This window comes from Leptonychotes weddellii, chromosome 13 (genome assembly GCF_054177405.1).
Source record: "Leptonychotes weddellii isolate Sample4059 chromosome 13, ASM5417740v2, whole genome shotgun sequence".
NCBI classification, from domain to species: domain Eukaryota; kingdom Metazoa; phylum Chordata; class Mammalia; order Carnivora; family Phocidae; genus Leptonychotes; species Leptonychotes weddellii.
In genome coordinates, this window is record NC_138381.1 from 68,994,719 (window position 1) to 69,019,494 (window position 24,776).

The window sequence follows — 24,776 nt, forward strand, 5'->3', positions numbered from 1 at the left end:
GCTGGACTTTCTCCTTGTTTTTATCCATTTCTGCAGGATCATGTATTCATAAGGGATGAGGCGGGCCACGGCGATCCCAGGCCTGAGCCGCGGCCTACCCAGTCAGTTCAGAGCCAGGCCCTCCACTACCGGAACAGAGAGCGCTTTGCCACGATCAAATCAGCATCTTTGGTAAGCAAACACCCCTCTACCCACCTTCCCTTCCTTCCCCTCCTCCCCATCTGGCAGCCTCTCGCCCTCCCTGAGCCTCTCTCGGCTTCATGGATGGGAGGAAAGGAGTCAAGAATGTTTTCTCCCTCCTAATAATTTTATTCATTTTAGAAAAAATCTGTTGGCATGGCAACCTGATCTCAGATATTTTAGCATTGTCTACGGCATGGAAAAAAAAAACCTTTGTGTGTGTGTGTGTGTGTATGTGTGTGTGTATTTATATATGCTGTATGTGCAAAATAAAAGGCCTTTAAGATGAAGTTGCTAACCTATCCAATTTTTTAAAAGCTATTTGTCTTTTCATTGAAATAATAAAGCTAAAAAAATTTTAAAGGTATTTGATGTATGTGCAGGGCACTATGCTTCTTTTTGTACAGATGCATGTGTGTTTGTAATGTATACACACATATCAAAAGATAAGACACAATTTTTAAAAATATATCACTGCTAGCTAATGTATGTAATTGTAGAAAATAAGGTCCTAGCTTCCTAGGGATGAATTGCTGGTTCGTTCTGGTTCATTCATTTATTTGTTGCAACAATGGTGGTGGCCGCACTTCCCCATTTAACCCCTGAAGAATTTCCTGGCACAAATAAAGCAAGAAGGGCTTTGCAGGATAGGATATGGATGGTTGTGGAAGAAAAGATACTGTAGGATCCTTCAGCATTTTTACTATTGCAAATGTGATTGCTGGATGCCCTTGTAGTAGCAAAAGGGGTGTGTGCTGGAAGAGTTAGTTTCCATGCCTCCTCCCCTTGGCCCCCCACGCGTGCGCCTGCGCGCTCCCATCCTCACACACACACACTCACATCGTTTCATCCTTGGCACTCTAAACTCTCTTTAATCTTTTGCTTCTGAATCTCGCTTCTCGGCCAGAAAAATTATTGAAATTTTTGTTGTTTTGCCCCGATTGATGTTAGAGGTCACATGGGCAGGAAGAGTTAGTGTACGCTGCCTGGCTATTACATTTAGAACCTGTGATGACATCATCCGAGGCCGACCCAGAAATTATTTTTCTTGTCCTATTTTTTAAACCTGATTTCCACTTTTATCTCTCAAGCCTTTCAAAGGCTTCAATTATCTTTGGAATCGATAATGGATTATAATCTTTAAAAACGCAAATATGAGGAAAATGGAAGTTAAAGCACCTACATATTGCTATGCCTGCTGCTATCTAAAAGCAAGCATTTTAATTGAGACTGCTTATCAATAAGCCTACCTTTAAGTTCCTTTGTATAGAAGTTTCTTGTCATCTCTTAATGGGCAATTTTTCATTTTAAATGAACGTTATACTGTGTAATGGAGATACAAAAATGTCCACTGTGTATTTGCTAACGATTGCTAAGCACCTAAAGAAAAAACATGCTTTTGAGTCTAAATAAAGCACCATGAAATTAATAAATATCTTTATGTCATGATACCTGACCAAAAAAAAAAAAAATTTATTTTATTTTATGTAATATTCTTACTTACCACCGACTCTTGTGAGACTTGTATCTTTATCCAGACATGTTCATGTTGAAATGAGAGGAGAAATGGTGAGCAGCCACTGAGACTCAGAGCACCAGAAGCAGGTTTTTGAATGTGAAACAAACATTATACCAAGTGGATTTTCCCCCTCTGAGACAGGTTCTCATCTTTTGTCACTTGCCACACCCTCATTCCCACATCATATATTCATGACCTCTCCTACCTCGTAGTAAGATGTTACTACTGCCGTCCCACAATGATCTCATGCTTGCATTTGTATATTCACCCAGGGCTACTCTGTGTGCCTATCAGCCATCCCAGTCTTCTCTGTGATAGGCCACCTCAGGACTATAGGCAAAGTCCTTAGGAGCCCCTCTGAATCCTATAGGCTTCCTAGTACCCAGCCAGAGAATAGCTAAGATCAGTCTCTGATGGACGTTGGATTTGCTAAAAGGCTCCCTGCCCCTATATTAAGTTAAAAACTGAGTAGCTAATGGGCTGTTGCAGTAATCACTATAAAATAAGTTGTTTTATGTGGAAAACCTTCTCCAAATGTAATGCTTTGGGGGTCATGGTGGGATTGATGGAAGTTTATCAGAGGTCAGTGGTATTTGCATCTAGTGCTTGTTAAGAAAAAAGCACTAATAGAAGGGAAAAGTGGTATGATGTTATATGTTCCATGTCTCACTTTGGACAATCTAATTATTGGTGTGGATATTTTAATGTATCTTATCAAGTACTACAGTTCTACTACCAATGTCGTGTTAAAGGCTAATTCCAGTAGTCCAATAGGAATATATAAATCAGGACACTGGAATATCAAAAAGAAATATCTAAATTTTAAAAGTATATCATGAATCTTAGTGCTTTTCATGGACCTCAGCTCAAAAGAAAAGGACTAAAGTTACTTAAATGACATAAAAGTAGGAGCAATATCATGGGAAAATGAAAGTCCAGTATAATGAATATCAAGTCATTGTTAAAACCTCTCTTCGCTTCCCATAGTTGGTAGCAATACTGTATTGACTTATTTATTTTGGTTTTACTCTTTACAATCTTCTAAATAGAAGTGCTAACGTGACACAGAGTGATTCAAAAGTGAACAGCAAAAAGAAAAAAGAATTTAGAAATTATTTTTTCCAATTATTAGATAAATGAGTGTATATTTTTTTAAATGAGCGTATATTTTAAATAGACTTGCAAACTGACAAAAAAATTTTATAGTTCCTTAAATTTGTTTTATCAGCCTACCACTTATGCATAAACCTAAAAGAGACCTAAATCTGTGGGATTTGCCCTTGGCATTTTTTCTACATTGTGCTTTTGAATGGGGTCATTGACAAGTGTATGCAGCCCATGGGTTACAGGCTTTTACTGCTTGATGTTTTTACCATTTTGGCACCTTAAAACAGATTTTTATGTTAATACGCACTGCTGCACAATTACATTTGTAACAAGGGAATAGCAAGGACCGTGAACCTTGATATCAAAGGTAACTCTGAGGAAACTTTAGAATTATGTAGAATTATGTATCTTTTTATTATAATCATAGAAGGGCAGCGATTATTGACCTTATTTTGAAAAACTAGGAAAAGGAAGGGCATTTCATAGAACCTTTTTTATTTTATCCTTTCTTTTTCTTCTGTAAGAAAGTTCATATTGGACTGATTCATGATCTGGAGAAAGGAGTTGTTTATATAGTTCTTCAGAATTACTCACCTGCCTTATTGGGCCTTTGAGATGTGGCTCCCTTAAGTTTTTATTGTTGGTAAATGGAGATCTTAATATTTTAATTGGATTACTAACCCATGAGAGTGTTTTCAGCTGTTGTTATATCTGATGTCATTTCTTAAAATTTCATAATGTCCTGGATCATATGGTAGTTCCCATAGCAGATGTTAATATAAAGAGCACAAGCCCATATCTGTCAGACAATTCAGCTTTTGGCCTTATGAAGGAATTCTCACAGGAATGAGTGGTCTTACTACACAGGTGAATTTGTGTTAGAGTACATATTGGCCCCGGGAGGACAGGGGAGCTCCTGGATGACTCATTCGATAGAGCATATGACTCTTGATCGTGGGGTTGTGAGTTCAAGTGCCATGTTGGCTGTAGAGCCTACTTAAAAAAAAATACACATTAGGGACAGGGGCATAAAAACTCTAAGTTTCTAATCTTTAGGAAAGCATGTAGACAAAAATGATTATTGTCCTATCCATGCAAATGTGGATTTTTTTTTTTTACTTCGCTTTTACCACATTCAGTAGGAAAGCTCATATAAAAATGGAGTCTTCATTTCGATTTTAAAAATGCAACCTAATTTTCAGCTAATTGTGAAATTGGATACCTGAATGAGTTTGATAGATAAGCATAAAAATATTAGAGCCTCTGCAGTTAATGCTGTTTGACCCCTCATGAGCCCCACTGTTCTATTTCTAAAGGCTTGAAGATGTCTTCTCTTCCTGGATAGTATACCAGAGGATGCTTATCAGAATATTTTGTAGCTCCTTTTTCCTTTTTCTTAGCTTCTTAATCTCACTAGGCTCATTACTGAGACTGTTTTTCACATATGCTGCCCAGTCTATATGCCCAACCCACATGACCGAACTCTCTCAATAAACATGTTGAATTAATGAATGAACAAATGAATGAACAAAGTCTCTTCCAGTCCTGCTATCACATGAGAATCTGGATTTGCAAGTGTACATTTCTAAGTGCTTCCTGCCAGTGTTTCTGTATAAGGCAGAATTGCCTGTTATCCATCATTACTTTTGGTATGAACTTAATATGTTTCTAAAGAGTGGAATGTGAAATTTCTAATGTCAAAACGTGACCCATTGTATTCTTTTTAAGAACTTGCTATAAATTTCATTTATTCTAAGAGTTGAGGTGGCCAGTTTTATCACATGCATTATTTTGATTCTTACACATAATTAATCTTGTAAGTTGGCTTTGATCTCTTAAGAGGGTAACATTATCAGCCACTATGCTCCTCTTTTATGTTCAGTAAGTTGCTTATTAGCCCTCTAGTGCAGTGCTCTGCACTTGGTAGACAGATAGTACACTTTGGATGTAGTCATGTGTTGTAGGTGCAAATTTTTGCCAGATTTAAATAAGGTGGAATGGAATGGCTGTAGAAACTTTCTGGGAAAAGTTCAGTCTTCCTTTATGGCTCTTAACTTTTATATATTACTCCAAGTATGTGAAATGGTTAATAATTCAAATTCAGAAATTATGCGTACTTATTTTATAAGCCACAACCTGGATATAAGTACAGTTTTAATGTTAAACTTGCCCTTTCTCTTGGATCCACCCCTTCTGATCTATGTCCATATCACTGGCAATGCTTGGTGGAGGGAGAGACATACTGCTCAGATGCTGGCAGGACAAGGAAGGAAATCAACATATATCAAACATCCCCTGTGTGTCAGACACCTTGCTGAGCACAAGAGTTATCCCATCAGTGATCTCACTGTAGCAGTGCCTCCTCCTGAGAGCCGTCAGGAGGTAAAGTAATTTGCCCAAGGTCAGTAATACAGTAAGGGACAGAATGGGATTTGTGTCCAAGCAACCTAATGGGTGTGGCAAGATGCTACTGCCCACTTTCAGTTGATCACGTTTTTGAGACTACCATTGTGAAAACTGCAGTCACTACATTTCTATAACTTTCTTTCATTTTTAGACTTAGTTTGTAGCTTAGACTCATTACTCTCTGCAGCTTTGACTTTTTTGGAGTGTTGATTCCCTCCATTGCTTAATAACAAAGTTTCATTCTGCCTTAGTGGGGTGAATTTCCTCAGGCAATTCAAGAACCATAGAACTTCAATTCAAATCCTGGGGTTTGTAAAAATTAAAGGGGTAAATTTCATGTGAAATTACATTGTAAATCATAAAGCATGGTAAAATTTAAAATTACAAGCTCTTTTTTTATTCTCTTGACCAAATAGTGTATTTGTAAGACACACAGTATAAACTTAAAACATGCAGGTGTATATAACTGTAGATAATAATATTTTTATGTCTTTCTAGTTAGACTTCATACATGAGTCATCTGGCCAGATTTTTATTTAAATTTGTTTACTTTGCTTGAGTATGGAATTATAAAACTCAGTATCTCTATATGTGCCTAAGAAGGCAATTAACATTGAAACGTAGAAAGTTTCGTTGCAACAAATTGAAGGTGATATTAGGAGTTTACAAAGGTGATTATCCAAATTATGGGAGGCATTAGGAGCAAAGTGTTTCTCCTGGAATTCAGTGATATACAATGATAGCATGTTGAGCTTTGTAATTCGTCTTTGCCACATACTTGTGTTGTCTGGTATGCAGTAGGACCACCCTTTTCACAGGGAGTCACCCTCCGGTTAGGATAGAAAATGTTCTTGACACAACTCATTTCCGCTTTACATTTAAGTGCCTGGTTTGGGAAATGGCTATCCTGAAACTATTTGACCACAAGCTAGTCAGACCTTCAGTGGCAAGCTTTAAATGTGTCATGATAGCTTTAGAGTGTGCCATGTCTCAGCTTTGGAAATCTGATTAAAGAAGGAATACTAACATAAGAAAAAATAAGTTTAGGGGTAAAATATATCTCAAATGCATTACCCTAGAATGGACACTTTATTGCCATATTTGTATGAAAAACAAGTGAATTCAGAAAGGACTAAGTGGGATCCTTTCTGTTAATTGGAACTGTTTTCCCCTATAGTTGAACTTAAGGAAGGCACAAGCATGAGGAAGTGAAATATACACACATATTTCAAATGACTTCTTTCTTTCCTTTTATCATGAAATAAGTCCATTAAAAAGAAACATGATACTGTGATGACAAAATAGATTTCCTTTAGAGTGTTAGGTGCCCCTTTGGTGATACTGTCCTTTTTTTGGTCTTGAAATATCTTCTGCTCTTATTCTTCATACTTTAAAGAGGATTGTCCTTTAGAAAAGAGAAATGAATATGAAACCTAGTGTTAGTTTCAGCTGGGAAGATTTCAAAGTTTGGCTAATGTTTAATGGTGTACTTTGATAATACTATCTAGTTACAGAATAGCACTCTCTTGATAGTAAGGACTCAGTCTGCTTTGCAGGGACACCTTCTAAAAGGAGCAAAGAAACAAACTGTTCTTTGTACAAAATGCACTTTGACCCATAAACTGAAAATAGTAAAGAGAATTAATAGCAGCATGAAAATTTCTAGTAAAACTTGTTTGAGGGTGAGGTTGGGGAGAATTGGCTTATAGTAGATAGGAGTGACTAAATTACTTAATGAAAAATAAAACTAAAGTTATAATTTTGTAATTAAATTTTTTTTCTAAAATAGGAAAGATGAGAATGAAGTGAGCAGAGAATCTCACAGGAAAATAAAGAGGGGTGATAAACTGAAGGAAGGAGTGGAAAATCAGAAAAGGTTTAATAGAAAGAAACAAAAGATGCCAAAATTTATATTTACAATCTTGAGTTTGTTGGATATTCACCTGAGAATGGGTTAAGGAAAAATTACTAAGAGAAGTAGCCATCTAAAAATCATAGAAATGCTTTCTCTTCTTGAGGAGAGCAAGTAAATGTATTATAATTTGTTAACATCTCTTCTGTGGAGAAGGGGAGGTGGGAGACAGAAGAGTTAAGAGAGTGCTCCATCTGTCTCCCTCTCACTCCCTCCTTTCACCCCCCACTGCCCTCTCTTCATATTAAGAATCAGAAATAAATCTGGTTCAAACAACTTTAGGAAGATACTCAAAAATCCTATGACTGTTAGAGACATGATCTTTAAAAACAAGCAGTATGATATCATGCAGTGGTTCTCAACCAGAGGGATTTAGCCCCCTAAGGGACATTTGCCAATGTATACAGACATTTTTGATTGTCTTGACTTAGGAGGTGTACTGGCATCTAGTGGGTAGGCCAGGGATGCTGCTAAATATCCTGCAATGCAAGGATAGTCCCCCAAAACAAAGAATTTTCTGGCTCATTGTCAATAGTGTTGACGTTGAGAAATCCTGGTGTAGTGGAGATAGATAGCATGGCTCTGGAACCAGACAGAAATGGGTCTGAATCCCAGCTCTACCTCTTATTAGCTATGTGACCTGGACTGTAGATACAATGATATGTCAAAAATAAGTAAATATAATTTGGCTGAATGAATAAATTAATTCCCTCAAGTCTCAATTTCTTCATCTATAAAATGGGGGTGGTAACACCTACCTCATTAATGAGTAAAATGAATGAGTGAATGAGATGGTTTTTAGGACTAGAGCTAAAGAATATAAAGAGCACCCAGCACAGTGCCTGGTACAGGTGAGCATTCAGCAAATAGTAGGTAAATTGATGGTGGCAGTGATAGAATTATGCCAGAGGGCTCCTCTACTTTCCCTGAAAGTTTGTCTTCCCTGAATCTGGTTACCTGAGTTCTGTTCCCCAACCCCAATCAGGTTACACGACAGATCCATGAGCATGAGCAGGAGAACGAGTTGCGGGAACAGATGTCAGGTTATAAGCGGATGCGGCGCCAGCACCAGAAGCAGCTGATCGCCCTGGAGAACAAGCTGAAGGCTGAGATGGACGAGCACCGCCTCAAGCTACAGAAGGAGGTGGAGACGCATGCCAACAACTCGTCCATCGAGCTGGAGAAGCTGGCCAAGAAGCAAGTGGCTATCATAGAGAAGGAGGTCAGTGTGCATACACATGCCTTTGTGCTGTAACCAAGCCAGGCCTGTTTCAGTCAGTGGCATCACGTGAGCAAAAGACAGGAGTGCTGTGCTTTTTGGTGACAGAGGAACAATGTTGCTTTGGTGGTGGTAGTTGAGAGGGGCTAGGTTTTATGGGGCTACTTAAAATTGCCATTAAAAGTTAAAATAGTTACTGCAGGTGTATATTACATTCTTGTCTATTCAAATATGTTCTAAGAGCCAGTCCCTTGAGGGGGTCTGGGCGCAAATAAAAAGAAACAAGATGCTTCTATCCTGTGGAAACTTGCACAGTTCAGACCTGTTACCGTGCCTGCCACACCCACAGTCCTCTTCAAAAGAAAACTGCTCTACAAATAGTCTCTTTCAGTGGTGATAGTCCCTGTCTACAATGATTGGACTAGGAATGGGCACCTGACCAGCGGCAGCGAGTAATTAATCTGGCTGTTGCTTGGATCTTCTAGGAGACATCTCTCTTCCCCATCTAGGTTCTAAACAGGAGAGGCTGAGGCAGACAGTGAGTCAAAATATTACCTTTATTACTGATAAGTGTTAGATGGGAGAAGTAATTCATGTCTGAAGGGAAATGCGCTAATAATATGTACAAAACTGAACAGACTTGCCTATCTAGGCTTTGGCAGTGCTAAACCAGTCGCCTTTCCTGCCATCCCCCCACCCCCCCAACCCCCCCCCCGCCATGTAAGACTTACATAGTGTGGGAAAGCAGGGGTGAACGTGTGCTCCCTGGGGCTGGGGTGACTGGGGACAGAGTGCCAGGAGTGTTTCGGTAATTAAGCTCTCTCTCCACGTGGAAGGAAACATCAGAACTGCAGATGAAGCATTCCCCCAACAGCCATCAAGCTGTGAGGCAGCCTGGCATGAAAACGTCTGCCCAAACAGGGATGATATTGATTAAAGAAACCAGTCAGATACTTTCTTGAGGATCTGATTTGATAAATATGTAGAGAGAATTGTTCAAAATGGAAAAAGTATTGAAAATGGATGCTAAAGGTGAAAAGATTCATAAAGAGAACCATGAAGCATAGATTCTGTCTCCGAAGCACCTCATCTTGCATATGTGTTGCATCTAATGGTCCCCAGAAACTTAGATTTGGTCACTTGCAGGAGCCAGTGTTTATTGGGTTATCTTTTTTTTGGTCTGTGTTCTATCCATTTGGGAGACCCAAAAATGTCCCAGTGTCTGACTGTTGTGACTGTAGCAGGTGCCTAAGAAAACAAAATGTTATTAACCATTTAGAGTGAGATTCTGGGAATAAAACTGGCCACTCGTGGTTATTTATCCATTTTTGTAATTTAATCTGTGGGCTACCAACAATATGAAAAAAGTCCTTTATTAGAATCCTTAGTTCACTTTTCATCCCATGCATTTTTTGTGTGTTCAATAAAACACGTGATGGCTTGCCTCCATATTTTTCCCATAATTGGGAAAGTATTTTTCAATGGTAAAAATTTTAAATTTTTTTAAGATACAAGAGAATCAGAACAGGTGTTTGCTTATTTTGTTTTTTATTAATTATTTGTTCAAAAAACACTACATTATTCAGCACTTATGGACTCTTTTCATGCATTGGAGGATATAGATAGCTGAATTCTGTGTGAAGAACAATTTATCCTAGATTGTATGTCATTTTTTCAGGCAAAGGTAGCTGCAGCAGATGAAAAGAAGTTCCAGCAACAGATCTTGGCCCAGCAGAAGAAAGATTTGACAACTTTCTTAGAAAGTCAGAAGAAGCAGTATAAGATTTGTAAGGAAAAAATAAAAGAGGTAAGAGTACCAATATTTGTCATCACTAAGTTGCCATTCGAATGGTTAGAACTTACAGGGCGCCTGACTGGCTCAGTTGGTGCAGCATGCAATTTTTGATCTTGGGTTATAAGTTCGAGCCCCATGTTGGGTGTAGGGATTACTTAAAAATGAAATCTTAAAAAAAAGAGGTTGGAACTTAAAATTGATTAATCTTACTTTGTAATCAGTAGTCTAAACCACTGATTCTCAAACTTTGTATCACCTGAAGTGCTTATTAAAATGGATTGCTAACTCACTAGAGTTAGATTTTCTGATTTTCTGATTCAGTGGGTCTGGGTGGAATTTGAAATTTGCATTTCTAACAAGTTCCCAAGTGATGCCGATGCTGCTGAATCAGGCATCAGATTTTAGGAACCATTGATTTAACTCTAAACCATTTTTGCCTACTTCCAGTTTATTCTTCAGCGACTTCAGCCAGAGTGATCTTTCCAAACCATAAGTCTCAGAGCATCTGGGCGGCTCAGTCAGTTGGGCGTCCAGCTCTTGGTTTCAGCTTGGGTCATGATCTCAGGGTCCTGGGATCGAGCCCCACGTCAGGCTCTGTGCTCAGCAGATAGTCTGCTTGAGGATTCTCTCAGACTTCCTCTGCCCCTCTCCCTGAGCTCTCTCTCTCAAAAATAAATAAATCTTTAAAAAAACAAATAAACATAAGTCTCAGCATATCACCTCATGATTTTAACATTCATTGGCTTCCCATTGCTCTTAGGAGAGATCAAAATACTAGAAGTCCCTAAGTGACCTACTGTCAGCCTCTCCTTTAGTCTCACCTCACACCACTGTTCCCCCACCTGCTTACCCCACCCCTGACTCTGCTGCTTCTGCCACAGTGGTCACTGTTTGGTTCTTCAAATATATCAAATTCCACTTTTCTCCAAGGTCTTTGGAGAAGACTGTTTCTTCCTACTGTTTCTTCTACCAGGATGCTCTCCCCGCCCCCGACCCCCAGTCTCTCCCTCTGCTGTTAATTGTTACTCCCCCTCCTTGTAAAACTTAGGATTGTTTATTAATACCTTAACTTGGGCTGCCTGGCTGGCTCCATCGGTAGAGCGTGTGACTCTTGATCCCAGAGTCATGAGTTCAAGCCCTACATTGGGAATGGAGCCTACTTAAAAAAAACAAAACAACAACAACAAAAAAACCTTAAACATCATTTCCCAAGGGAAGCCTTTCCTGACTTCCTTAACCAAAACAGGTGCCTCTGGTTTCATAACACTAGTTTTCAATTATCCTTTTCTTTTTTTTTAAGTTATTTTGAGTTACCTATCCTACTAGCCAGTAAGTGATAAGGGCAGAGACCATGTCTTTTTTTTTTCTGCCAATGACTGTATCCCTGTGCCTGGTACATGTGACTCTCTGATAAATGAATGATTGATTCTTAGAAGTTTGGTTGAAGGCCACTAGTAGACATGGAGAGTCCTCCTAATGAACTGCAATTTGATCTGAAAGCTCAGATTTCTTCACTTCTCCCACCCGTGCTTACAGGTGAATTGCCTACAGTTCCCTAGACTTTCCTCCTCATAAGACTTAGGATTTCTTATTTCTAGACTACTGGTGTATTAAGGTTTAATAAAATTCAATATGGGCATGGTTTCAGTATGTGAAATCATTTATTTGAGCTCATATTCTAAGTTAACAATATGGAACTTATCAAGGTTCCTCTCCAGTTCTTTTTTAATTAGGAAGTGAAAGCAAGTGGGTTGGGGTGAGCCTCAGGATTTTTAGTCCTGCCCAGATGAGCCACTGGTGATTGCTGGGACTGACAGAAATTTGTATTTAATCCACACTGCCTAAATGGGAAAAATCTCTGACACTATAAGGTCTAGAAAACCAGGCTGTAGGGCGAAATAGCCCAAATAAGAAGTTTAGTGTTCTATCCATTTTCTCTGAGTTATTGCTGGGACCTCATTGTTATGTCATAATAGAAAGATATTGCTGGATCACAGAGATAACATTGATTTTTCAATGAGAAATTTTGAAATGTTCCCAATTGCACTCATATTCTTATTTCTAACCCCTTGTGTTTACTCATGCTCTGTAGGCCACACTTTGTGACTGCAGCCACCATTTTGACCTTTTCTAACACCAAGGTATTTGGAGATTGCATGAACTCAACCTGTAGAAGATTCTCTCACAGAACAGCATTCGAGAATACCCACTCAGTCCTCAGGCATTTTTGGTACTCAGATTTATGAGTGCAGGAAACCACAGGCCTAAACTTACAAGTCTCTCAACATGCTCATGAGGAAAAACAAGCCTAAACTCAGTTTGAGATAGCCTCAGTAAGCCTTTCTATGCAAAGCTAATACTACTCCTTATGAAGTAAAGCTTAGTTCTGACTATTTAAGGTGGCGTGTATATTTAGATATTGATATATTTAAAGGTATTGCCCTTGGGGTAACAAAACAATCTCCATTATCCCCATTATTTGATAGACAACAGGGATGTGGGCAAAACAGGATGATGGATGGTCCAGAAATAATTCATTCTTGATTTTGGGGTGAGTTTATATGGTCACATTTGAACTTGGGTGTGCAATGTAGTGGTTAATGCCAAGCCTAATAGTGAAGTCATGGCATCAAGAAATTAGTCACCCAGCCTTCCTGTTGTGATCCCAGCTTACTCCATGCTCGAAACAGCTTTCTCTCTTGTTGATTCTGATATTTCTCTTAAGACTTCACTGGAACAGGAAAGTTGAAAGTTGATTTACAAGGACTTCTTGGCTAAGTGCAAAAATAAATAGTGAGTGATGGCCACATCACAAAACATTAAAGTACAATAGGTGTTAGAATTTAAAGGAGATTTTCACTGAGTAGTTAACCAAATATTATAGGTCAAGCTTGTCAGTATGAACAAAAGAGAGTACACTGTACTTTCTCTAAAAAGGGTCTTACTTTCTCCATAAAGTAACATCATCTTAAGTGTTCTGAGTCTCTGCTTTCTTCTCTTTACCCATATAGTCTGTAATAATTATGAATTTTGTCCTTTTGGAAATATAGGTGGTTCATTTACCCTCTAATAGCAAATAAAGAATTGTTTCCTGATATTCGAACTAGTGCCATTTGCAGAGTTACCGCCTGTCTGTGAAATCTGTCCACTTCTCGCGGTCTTGTCTCCTTCACTCTGTTTTCCACGAAGCAACAAGAGTCATCTTTTTGAGATGCATCTCATTGTGTCACCCCCACATGTATAAAATCCTTGTCTCCTGTGCTACAGATCAATGTCCTTAACCTGGCCTGTAAGGCCTCTGATGGTCCTGCCTCATCTCATGTCACACTGCACCAAACAAACCCCTGGCCTGCTCGCTGTTCCTCGATCGCACCATGTTTCAATTAACCCACCTGAAGAGTTTAACACACTCTGTTTCCTCTACCCAGAGTATTCTCCCCTCCCTTTTCTCACTGGTTAGCTCCTACAGGTTTTTCCAATTTCAGCTTAGTTGTTACCAAGATCAAATATGTTCTTTTAAACATCCTTGTGGAACTAAGTACTTCACCTTTACAGAAACTATCACAGTAATTTTCAGTTTGTTTCTGCAGTTCTTTGATTAACTATTGCTTCTAGACTGTGAAACCCCATGATGGTGGTTATCACGTTCTTTTGCTGACCACTGTATCCTTGTGCCTTGCACAGTACCTGTCACATGATAAGAATTCAGTAAGTGTGTGTTGATTGAATGAGTGAACCAATTATTTCCAAGGGGAGAAGCCAGAGACGTGGAAACTAACAAGCCTCCCTATCGCTTATTACTCAGTCAATCAATAAACAAAAGTTGCGGGGCAGGGATATGCAGCAGCAAGTCTTTGTCTCTACATTCTCAGTTGCTCTCCAAATAATTTAATCTACCATTGCAATAAGCTATTAGTTCCTTTTACTTGATGACACCAGCATGTTGTTTTTTGTTTTGTTTTGGTTTTGTGAAGGAGATGAATGAGGACCATAGCACACCCAAGAAAGAAAAGCAAGAGCGGATATCCAAGCATAAAGAGAACTTGCAGCACACACAGGCTGAAGAGGAAGCCCACCTTCTCACCCAGCAGAGACTGTACTACGACAAAAACTGTCGTTTCTTCAAGCGGAAAATAATGATCAAGCGGCACGAGGTGGAGCAGCAGAACATTCGGGAGGTATTTATTTTGTTCATAACTATCATCACTGACTTATGGGACAAGAAGCTTTGTGAGGATCATGACTGTTCTGTCCATTCTTCTATCCTTAACCTTTATGGTCTTTAGTGCAGTGCCTGACACAAAGTAGGTGTACAAAAGTAGCCAAGAAACGAATTTACCACTGAGAAGAAAGAGAAAACCCATTTACAGAATAAGGAATCAACATTTTCCAAATAAATGTAATAGACTTTTATTGAGTACCTATTATAAGCCTTATTATGCAGTTGAGAATCAAAAGATGTAGAATAGAGAATTTCTGCTGTCAGCCTACTTGGCAGACACTTGGGGTTTTGTGGCTCCATATGAAACACTAAGTAATAAAGTGATGCTCCACAATTAAGTCATTCATTCGTCCAGGGCCCCCTTAGTGCCAGGCGCTGTGCTGGAGATGTGAGGGCTAGGGAGGGTCTATCCTTCCTGCCTTCAAACAGCCCTAAGTCTAAGAGGAGAAACAGACATGTAACAGACTAGTTACAGTGTAACATGTCAGGTAGATAGATATATAAATAAAGTGTCTTGGGCATGTAGTCATGAAAGGGCTTGGAGGACTCAGTGACTAATGAGAAGTTGAGTGTTTGGGGTGTACAAAGTGGAATATCAGGAAAAGGGTAATTAGAAACAGAATGCGGAGGACCTTTTTTGTTAAGGCGTGTTATTTCAATTTTAGCCTGAAGGCAATTTCAATGGCTATAGGAGGTTTTTAAGCAGGGGGTCGAAGAGAGTTTTCTTTGAAAGAAGTAGTGGATCATTGTGAAGGGAGGCTACAGCAGCAAGCAGCTAAGTACAGTAAGGTCAGCTAGGACATTCTTTCTCTAGTTCAACCTGGAAGAGGCAATGGGGAGAGATCAGATCTGAAGCAGAACTGACGATAATTCCAACCAAATGACATCAGAATTTCAGATGAGAGAGGAGTTCAAAATGACTTCAAAGTTTCTAATTTGGGAAATTGGATGAATAAGACATCATGCACTGAGATGAGGAGCACAGAATGTGACTCAGTTGCAGATACAAAATTCAGTAGGAAAACATTGTGACCTGGAGTAATCAGAGAAACCCTCATAAATGAGCTAGCACATTGGTAAAAATATCAAAGTTTGCAAAAAGCCCAGTGTGCGCCTGCACGAGGGAAACAAGCACTAAAGACACATTTAATGGGAATGTGCCCTGGTACAGTATAAGCTCTTTGGAGAGCAGTATTCAACTGGGAAGGAGAAGGAATGAAGAAGACTAAAATTTATCAAACACGTGTAATGAGCCAGGCTCAGGCCCTTTATCTGTGGTGTGGCATCTCATTGGAAGAGGGAGAAACTGCTGAACGTTTATTTTTGAGCCAGGCAGTAAGTGATATGGCTAAAATTTTACTTTAGAGAGATTAGCCCAGTTTGGTTGGTGGTGATGCATAGATTGATTCGAGCATGCATTCTCAGTGGGGGCGATACTGCCCCTAGGGGAGTGAAAATGGGTTCTTTCCAGGGAGGGGTCTTAGACATTACAAAGGCTCAGGCCCCTCAAGGGCCACAGTACATAAACGGATATACAGTGTATCTGTGGTATTCACATTTCATGGATGTGGTTGATCAGGGGAGGGGGAAGTCTAGAAAGGCTTCTGAGGAAAATAAATAAATAAATAAATAAATAAATAAATAAATAAATAAATAAAATGGGGCAAAAAGAGAAAAAGGTTGAGAAACATTGGTTTGGGGAAGAAACTAGAAGCAAAGTAATCAGGTGGTAGGAAATAGGGTACAGACAAAGATGGTGGTGACAGCTGTCAGAGGTAAACTGGAAACATTTTGAATATAAAATAAACAGGACTTGGCATACCATAGAATATGAGAGAAAAGACGAGGGTAGAATCAAAGTTATTTCTGGTGTTCAAGACTTGGTTACATGTAGATTTGTGCAGAAACAGAGAAGCTTAGACAGAGGTGTCGGTAAGAAACGGATTAATTCTGTACTAGACTGTTGTTGTTTGTTAGAAGGCAAAAAAGTCCAAATGAAGAAGTCCAGAAGCCATTTGGATATAAGATATTTGGGATTGTTTTCATCTGGCAATTATTATTGTTATTCTGATAGCACATATTTGGAAGAAGTCTAAGGCTAAGGGAACACTTACGCCAATAAAAACTGTGGAAGACAATTATTCCCCAAAAGTGATAGAAACTATATTTTTTACTTCATTAGTGTCAGGTTCTAACCAACACTTACATGGGTATTTTCCTGAAGAGTCTAAGTTTTTTGTTTTTATTTATGAGAACATTAAAGACAAACACAGAAAAATATATAGTTGAGTAGTGAAAGTTCTTGATAATCCCATTCCACCCAGTCTCTACCCTGACTGCCATTAATTTGGCATCCAGATTTCCAGATTTCTTTTTCCTTCTATATATGTAGACATACATTCAGTTTATATGTAACTTTAACTTTACAAAAATAAGATTACATTTGTATCAGTGGGTTTATTTAATTTGCAAGCCATCAGAACAAACACTGGCCGCCCAAGAATGGAAAGGAATTTATTGGAAGGCTAGGGGTAGATGACAGAGCTGAAGAACCAAGCTGGAGAAGATGAAGACCCAAACTGGAAAAGCAAATTCTGTGACCTAGAGAGCAAGAGCTAATGGACATTCCTCAGCATTGCCATTCGGATGTATTTCCTCCCACCACGTTTAATCTTTGTATCATTTCTGCTTGAGATTCAAATTCCTAGGGGAACGAGACCTTTATTGGGCAATGCGCTTGCTCCCTTACTCAGTACTCTCTGATTACAGATAGGGTGGAGGAGTTTTTCAAGCAAAAGAGGAGCCTGTTAACAAAAGAAGGGGAAATGGATACTGAACCTACAAAAACGTCCACTATACTGTTTTGTAACTCTTCTCTTTTTCTCATTCACCATCCAGGACATACAGCTCTGTCTGGTTCTTTTTAACCATTAACAGTGAATTTTGTGTGTGTGGCTGTAAAATTATTTATTTAATGAAGTACTTCTCAGTGGTTATTTTGTTAATGTTTTACAGTATTACTAACAGTGGCACGGAGAGCATCTTTGTACGCAGATCTTTTTACACAGATACAAATATTTTGAGGACGTATGCTCAGAAGTGGAATTTTTGGGTCACAGTGTGTACCTGTAAATTTTTAATAGATATTGCCAAATTGCCCTCTTGGGGTTTATACTCCCACCAACAAAGAGCACCTGTTTTTCTGTGTCTTTGCCAAAACTGAGTATGAGCAATCCTTTTAGTTAATGAAAACATTGAGAAGGCTCACCATAGACTGGGTTGAGCCTCTTCCTCTATCATCACTGCACACAGATGCTGGCTATTTTCTAACCAGTTATGAAACCAAGAACTGAAACTAAGAAAGCGTAAAATGTCATAGGCTAACGACATCTCCATTTAAAAGTTTGAGTTCTAGTTCTGACTCAGCCTCACTGGGCATGAGGACACAGTTTTTTACTTCAGCGAAATCAACTGCTTTTAAAGTCAGCAGCACTTGGGTTGTGATTGGGAAGGGTTGATCACGGGACACATCCTGGATTTTACTTGGGAGGTAGAGTCCTATAAAGTATAGTCATGTGTTCAGGGTCTGCAGCATATGACAAGTACATAGGTTGTTGTTGTTGTTTTTAAGATTTTATTTATTTGTGAGAGAGAGAATGAGAGACAGAGAGCATGAGAGGGAAGAGGGTCAGAGGGAGAAGCAGACTCCCCACTGAGCAGGGAGCCCGATGCTGGACTCGATCCCGGGACTCCAGGATCATGACCTGAGCCGAAGGCAGTCACTTAACCAACTGAGCCACCCAGGCGCCCAAGTACATAGGTTTTGACACTAAGCTGCCTCTCAGCTTTGGGGAGCTGTGCACAATGTGTGATGTGAGCTGAGGGAAAGGGGGCCCACATGGCCATCATCTTCTCCTGCCTCCAGGGCATATAGACGTGGAGTGCGCTGGTGAGCAAAAGCACCTATAGCATTATGGCCCCTTTGGGTTTTGCTCAGCTCGTTTTATGAATTGGTCTAAGCTGAAGGTGTGCGTGAAGGTGCACAGCACATCGTGCCCACAGCTTGTACAGATGGAGCAGCACTGCGCCGTACCTCGCCAGAGCAGAGGGATTCTTCAGCATATTGTGTTACAGGCTGAAAAAAAGGCATAAAACAGGAAAATATAAACCATTCGTTGGGACATCTTTCAATGGAAACTGTTGAAAACTCCCAAACCTGAGTTTTAGACTCAGTTCTGCTTTACAGAAGTTGTATGATCTTAGGTTAGTCTCTCAATTCCCAAACATCTTACCATCCTATGGAAAAGGGGTAAGTCCTTGCAATGTGACCACCTCATAGGGCTGCAAGTGGGACTGAGGGAGATATTAAGAAATCACTTTTAAAAACTGAAAGCAGAGGCGCCCGGGTGGCTCAGTCAGCTAAGCGTCTGCCTTCGGCTCAGGTCATGATCCCGGGGTCCTGGGATCGAGTCCCTCATCGGGCTCCTTGCTTAGCGGGGAGCCTGCTTCTCTCTCTCCCTCTGCTGTGCCCCCTGCTTGTGTGCTCTCTCTCTCCCCCCCCGTCAAATAAATAAATAAAATCTTTAAAAAATAAAAATAAATAAAAACTGAAAGCACATTACACATATTTATGTAGGCACAGCAATAGGCTCATAGGGAGTCTAATAATAATAATAATAAAAATATAGGCAGCTTATCAACTTAACCACAGCAACTGAGATGTATGAATTAAAGATAAAGGGAACAATTTACAATTGTAACAGAAAAACAATTTCATTATCCTGTTTCTCTCACTTTTTTAATCATTTATGAAAAACTAGATTCAAGATATTATATGCCAGATGTTCACTTCTGAATGCAGAAGAATAATAATGATATGTTGATATGTTCTGAAGCATTGTCTCCTGGCCTTTCACCTCATTCTTCACAAGAATGGTAGTCCATGGAGTAGGTACTGTTATCCTCACTTTACACCTGAAAAAACTAAAATGTATATTAAAAGATTTGTCCAACATCATACACGACTGACTCACACCCTGAATATTTTTCTATTGATTCTCAAACTTTAGTATGTATCAGAATTAGCTGGGTGGCATATTATTATGACCAATCACTTGTAGCCAGGTAATTCTGATGCAGGTGTTCTGTGGACAGCATCCTGAAGCATCCCATTAAACATAAAGGAAAGTATTTGACTTCTTTTGAGAGTGTTGCTTGCTTTGTGTCTTTTATTTTTTTCCTCATAAGTTTCAGGGCTCTGGGCAGCCCAGACTAATTTTGGACTTCTCAGTTTAGGAAAGTATGTAATGAATAAATGCCCAATATTGGGAGACCTGGTACTCAAAGGTTAAAAATGATACAGTAATCTAGAAACAGGCCCTTTACCTATTTAAAAGCTTTCCATTGGGGCTTTTCTCTTGGTCATTGGCCTAGAATGGCTTTAGTCTCGGAGAAGGCCTCACCATCCTTTGGTGCCACCTAGGGGCCAGTTAGTGACTTTTAAAAGAAGACATTAGACGGTCAAGGTAGAGGAAAAGTAAAACAAGGGAAAGCAAAATGCAAGAGAGGGTGGGGGAAGGTGCTCTAGGAGATGATCTTGTCTCCTTAAATCTAAATTGCATATATACTTTGGATATTTCCCCACTAGAAGGGGCACCTGGGTGGCTCAGTCGTTAAGCGTCTGCCTTCGGCTCAGGTCACGATCCCAGGGTCCTGGGACCGAGCCCCACATCGGGCTCCCTGCTCAGCAGGGAGCCTGCTTCTCCCTCTCCAGCTTCCCCTGCTTGTGTTCCCTCTCTGTCAAATAAATAAATAAAATTTTTAAAAAAGAAAAAGAAAATAAGCTCCGTGAGGGGATGTACTGGTTCATGGCTCTATCCCTAGTGCCTACAACGGTGCCTGACACATAGGAAGTGCGCAACAAGTATTTGTTGAATGAATGAATGAATGGTTAGTGACTTGCTCCAATAACAGATGCTGTGCTGTTTAAAGGACTTCTCTTCAAATGGAGAGAAGGCTCAAGTATGCAAGGTATTCTCAACAACACCAATATACAGATGTTACTGATATTTCTCCAAAAGTAAATGACTAGCGTTTTTTCCTGTAGTGGATGTCATCAGAGAAGAGAGGCCTCTTATTCTCACTGAAAGTCCAGCTCACAAGCTTTCTTCTTTCCTTGACCCCCTGTTGTTGTTGTTTTAAGATTTTATTAACTTATTTGAGAGAGAGAGAGAACACAAGCTGGGGATAGAGGCAGAGGCAGAGGGAGAAGCAGACTCCTCACTGAGCAGGGAGCCCAAAGTGGGGCTTGATCCCAGTACCCTGAGATCAAGACCTGAGCCAAAAGCACATGCTTAACAGACTGAGCCACCCTGGTGCCCTTTTCCTTGACCTTCTTAATTAGTAGTAATACCACCCTTTTCAGAAATCTTACGGCATAAATTTTTACCTCTTTTATAGCACTTATCACTTTCAACCTTGTTCTTTCTTTTTTTTAATTTACACATATAACTTATTTCCTTGTGCTAATTAAGGTTCTTCTGTTTACATGTTACAGAAATTTATCTGGGCTAGTTTAAGCCAAAACCAGGGAATTTATTACAGAAATAGAGGAATGTTTCACAAAACCCAATAGCAGTAATACAGGTAGACCTACAGGAGAGCTTAGAACCAGTTTTGAACGTGGGCATCAGCATATTCCCTGCATGTCTGTCTTCTCCCTTTTTCATTCTTGTTCTGAAGCCCAGCTTTCTCTAATCCCCAGCCCGCCCATGTAGTAGTGGATGGCTACCACATATGTAGTTTTTATATGCCCTCAGTTCCAACCTCACATAGAGATTAACTGTCTCTGAATCCCAATTCCAAATTCCGAGGAGAGAAAATAGATTGATTCAGTCAGCTGGGAGCTGAGCATATAGTACTTCAATAAATGTCTAGTACAGTTCCCTATCAGAGTGTTAGCAAGTTCAGAACAGAATCATGGCTGAGTAAACATTTTTATGTACCCAGAGCACATGGTTCAGAAATTGGATATGGTGCGATTTAGGAAATATTCTTGAACTGGCCAGTGAAAAAATTTCACCCAACTACCTCTACTTTTTTTCTAGTTTTTTTTCTTTTCCCCTTTAAAGAAAGACAGACATGAGTAGAACTGAAAAGAACAGAATGATTCAATCTAGAAATGATCAAACAGACTAATGGAAAAAATGGAAGGGGAGAGATCTCATCTGCTTTTTCCTAGACTGCCCTTACTCTGAGATTTTAAAAAGCAGATAATTGGCCTACTTCTAATACATGCATAAACAGGGTTTTTCCCAGAAAACCAAAAACATTGCAGACAATGCCAGTTTAAGTCAATGATTTTCAACTCTGACTACATGTTATATTCACCTGAAGAACTCTTAAAAACAGTGATGTTATCCCTGCCCCCCCCCCCCGCCCCCGGGACAGTTATCAGAACTTCAGGTTGTAGGATTCAGGTATCTTGTGTTTGAAAAGGGTCCTCACATGAGGCCCATATTGAGAACCCCTGGCTTAACTGAAGAAACATTTTTATTTACGCCGGTGCATAAGGCCTCACCTAAGTAGGGTTCACAGCAGCTCTATGAGGTAAGAAGGGGTCAGATAGAATTAATCCCATTTTACAGATAGTGTAGTTGTGATGGCTGCAAAATCCCATTTTACAGATAGTGTACTTGCACATCTTGTAAGTGATGGACCCACAAACAGAACCTAAACCTCCAGGGATTGTTAATCTGATCTCATTAAGTCATGCTGCCAAGCACTAATGGGTTTAATTAAGAGACAGTTAGTAGTGCCATTCCTTGCCATCTTTCACTTAGTTGTGCATTCCTTCCAGTTCACCTCCAGTCATCTCTCTCCATTTGTCTTTTGTTCCTGAATGCAGGAACTAAATAAAAAGAGGACCCAGAAGGAGATGGAGCATGCCATGCTAATCCGGCACGACGAGTCCACCCGAGAGCTAGAGTACAGGCAGCTGCACACATTACAGAAGCTACGCATGGATCTGATCCGTCTACAGCACCAGACTGAACTGGAAAACCAGCTGGAGTACAATAAGAGGCGAGAAAGGGAACTGCACAGAAAGCATGTCATGGAACTTCGGCAACAGCCAAAAAACTTAAAGGTAAGAGGAAATTGAAGTGTTCCCCAATTGGTGCTCCAGGATACAGTTAGACCGGATCAGTAGTTCCTGCATTTGGATGATTGTCAGATTCGCCTGGGCAACTCTTCAAAATTACAAGTTGCTAGGCCCCGCACCTATTGAATCAGAATCTCTGGAAGTGAAGAACAATAGTCTGTATATAACAAACTCCTGAACAGATGTTACTTTGGAAAAACCATTGTACGGGATGACCTCCATTTTTGTGTCCATCATGCAGTTTCTCTGACCCCTTCATGACCTGCCCTCTTTAAAATTGTAATTTATGGACAAACAGCAGCCCATAGTTCTAATCCCAGGAAATTAGAAAGTTACCTAGCAGGTATATGGCAGATAAATTTCATCTATTGTGCCAGATTATTGGTAGTAACTACTTTGAGGGCTGCTATATCAAGAAAGACTAAACCACATCCAAGCTTAGTAGGAAAGAGTATGATTTATTAGTGACATCTGTCATGGGCATGGGAATCGGGAGTGAATCTACATGTGCCAGACATTTATTATCCCTGCACTAGAGATTGGCCAATTCCTTTGGCCCTCACTGTCTCTAGATAATTTTAGCTGACTGCTAATTCACAAGCTCTATGGACTAAGCCATTGCGTATGTCAAGGGGTCGTTGTCCTTGTTGACACTGATAGGAGGCCAGCCTCAAATACACTGGCCATGTTCCTGTCTAACCATATCCTAACCTGTCTAATTAGTGATCGCTGTCATCACAACTCCAAGCATTCATGAAATGCACACGTGACTGTGAGGCAACCTGATGAGTGCCTTTTGGACTTAATACAGCCTACCTCCTCCTTGCCAAAATGCGTATTTGATATTCTGCATGAAAGTATAACCTCTTCGTGGGGGAAGAAATCTAAAATCACTTTTCCCTTTCCACTTGTGCTGAAATCCAATGGAAATGGGTTATGATGTGAGGTATTATCCAGATGTTCTCCTTTGTTGATTTGTCAAGGAAACACAGAGCTGTGAGAGCCACCTTATATGTTGCCATCCCCTTTCTCACTTGGAAACACGGGTGGGGGAGGGAGGTGACCAAAAAAAATGGGGGAAAAACTGTAAGAAGTAGAAGACACTGAAGATTTTTACTAGGAAGCCATTAAAATAATGAACAACCTTTAACAAACTAAGCTTCATAATATGCTACAATCTGCTTAGAGTTGTGATCCTCTTGTAATAATTCATTTTTTAAAATCCATTGGTAGAGTCAAAATTACTTCTTTTCATTTAATATAAGGCCAAAAGTATTGGTAGTTAACTCTTGCCTGTATTATTTTCATTATTACTGACTAGTAATATGGGTCACTGCACCAAAAGACAACTGGTCCCAGTCCCTGCATTGTACTATTAGAATGGAAGGCTTTCTGTATTTACTAATGTGTCTTTATTTTCCTTTTGTCACTTTTTCTACACAGGCCATGGAAATGCAAATTAAAAAACAGTTTCAGGACACTTGCAAAGTACAGACCAAACAGTATAAAGCACTCAAGAATCACCAGTTGGAAGTTACTCCAAAGAATGAGCACAAAACAATCTTAAAGACACTGAAAGATGAGCAGACAAGAAAACTTGCCATTTTGGCAGAGCAGTATGAACAGAGTATAAATGAAATGATGGCCTCTCAAGCGGTAAGTGGTTAGGTTTGGTGCCACAGCTTCAAGAGCTTTGGGAATCAAGAAAATTCAAGATCAAGCCTTTTATTCCCAAGATGATTCTTGCACAAATTTAGGATATTGGTGTTTTTCTGCCCAAAGAACTGAGGAAGTGACGACGCTGAATAAAGCCAAGCCAATGTGGATACTTGCTGGAGTGTGTCTTATAAGATGGAACTCAAGGAGTACCATGCTCAATCAGACCCGTGGCACATAGGGACTTTGAGGGCAAGATATGATAGATACCGCATGTAATACCATGTTTTCGTTCATCAAAGATGGCGCAACTAATGTCAGACACACAGACACATTCATTCAATAAACTTTTACTAAGCATCTGTGTTCAGCACTCTGCTGGGCTCAGAGATAGAGTAATAAGCTAGAGAGACAACAGTTGATCCCCATCTTCACACTTTTTGTTAGTCAAGCAAGGAGGTCAGAGAACTAAGCAATAAAAAAAAGCATAATAAATGCTTTGAAGTGGGAGGTGCGGTGGCGGGGGGTGCTATGGGAGGATAAGTAAGAACATCTAATCTGGTCTAGGGAAAGCTTCCCAGCAAGAGCCAAGAAGCTTG

The 24,776-nt window shown here is 39.8% G+C and overlaps 1 protein-coding gene across 2 annotated transcripts in view; it reads left to right on the plus strand.

Annotated features, from left to right (window-relative positions):
- The window catches only part of TAOK3 (TAO kinase 3), a 182,652-nt gene that overhangs the window by 149,825 nt on the left and 8,051 nt on the right, over positions 1-24,776 (plus strand). For both annotated transcript variants that reach the window (XM_081802106.1, XM_081802107.1), the window contains exons 14-19: positions 37-171; positions 8,110-8,346; positions 10,022-10,150; positions 14,113-14,316; positions 22,267-22,506; positions 23,965-24,177. In XM_081802106.1, the coding sequence (XP_081658232.1) occupies positions 37-171; positions 8,110-8,346; positions 10,022-10,150; positions 14,113-14,316; positions 22,267-22,506; positions 23,965-24,177 (1,158 nt within the window). The remainder of the gene's footprint in view (positions 1-36; positions 172-8,109; positions 8,347-10,021; positions 10,151-14,112; positions 14,317-22,266; positions 22,507-23,964; positions 24,178-24,776) is intronic.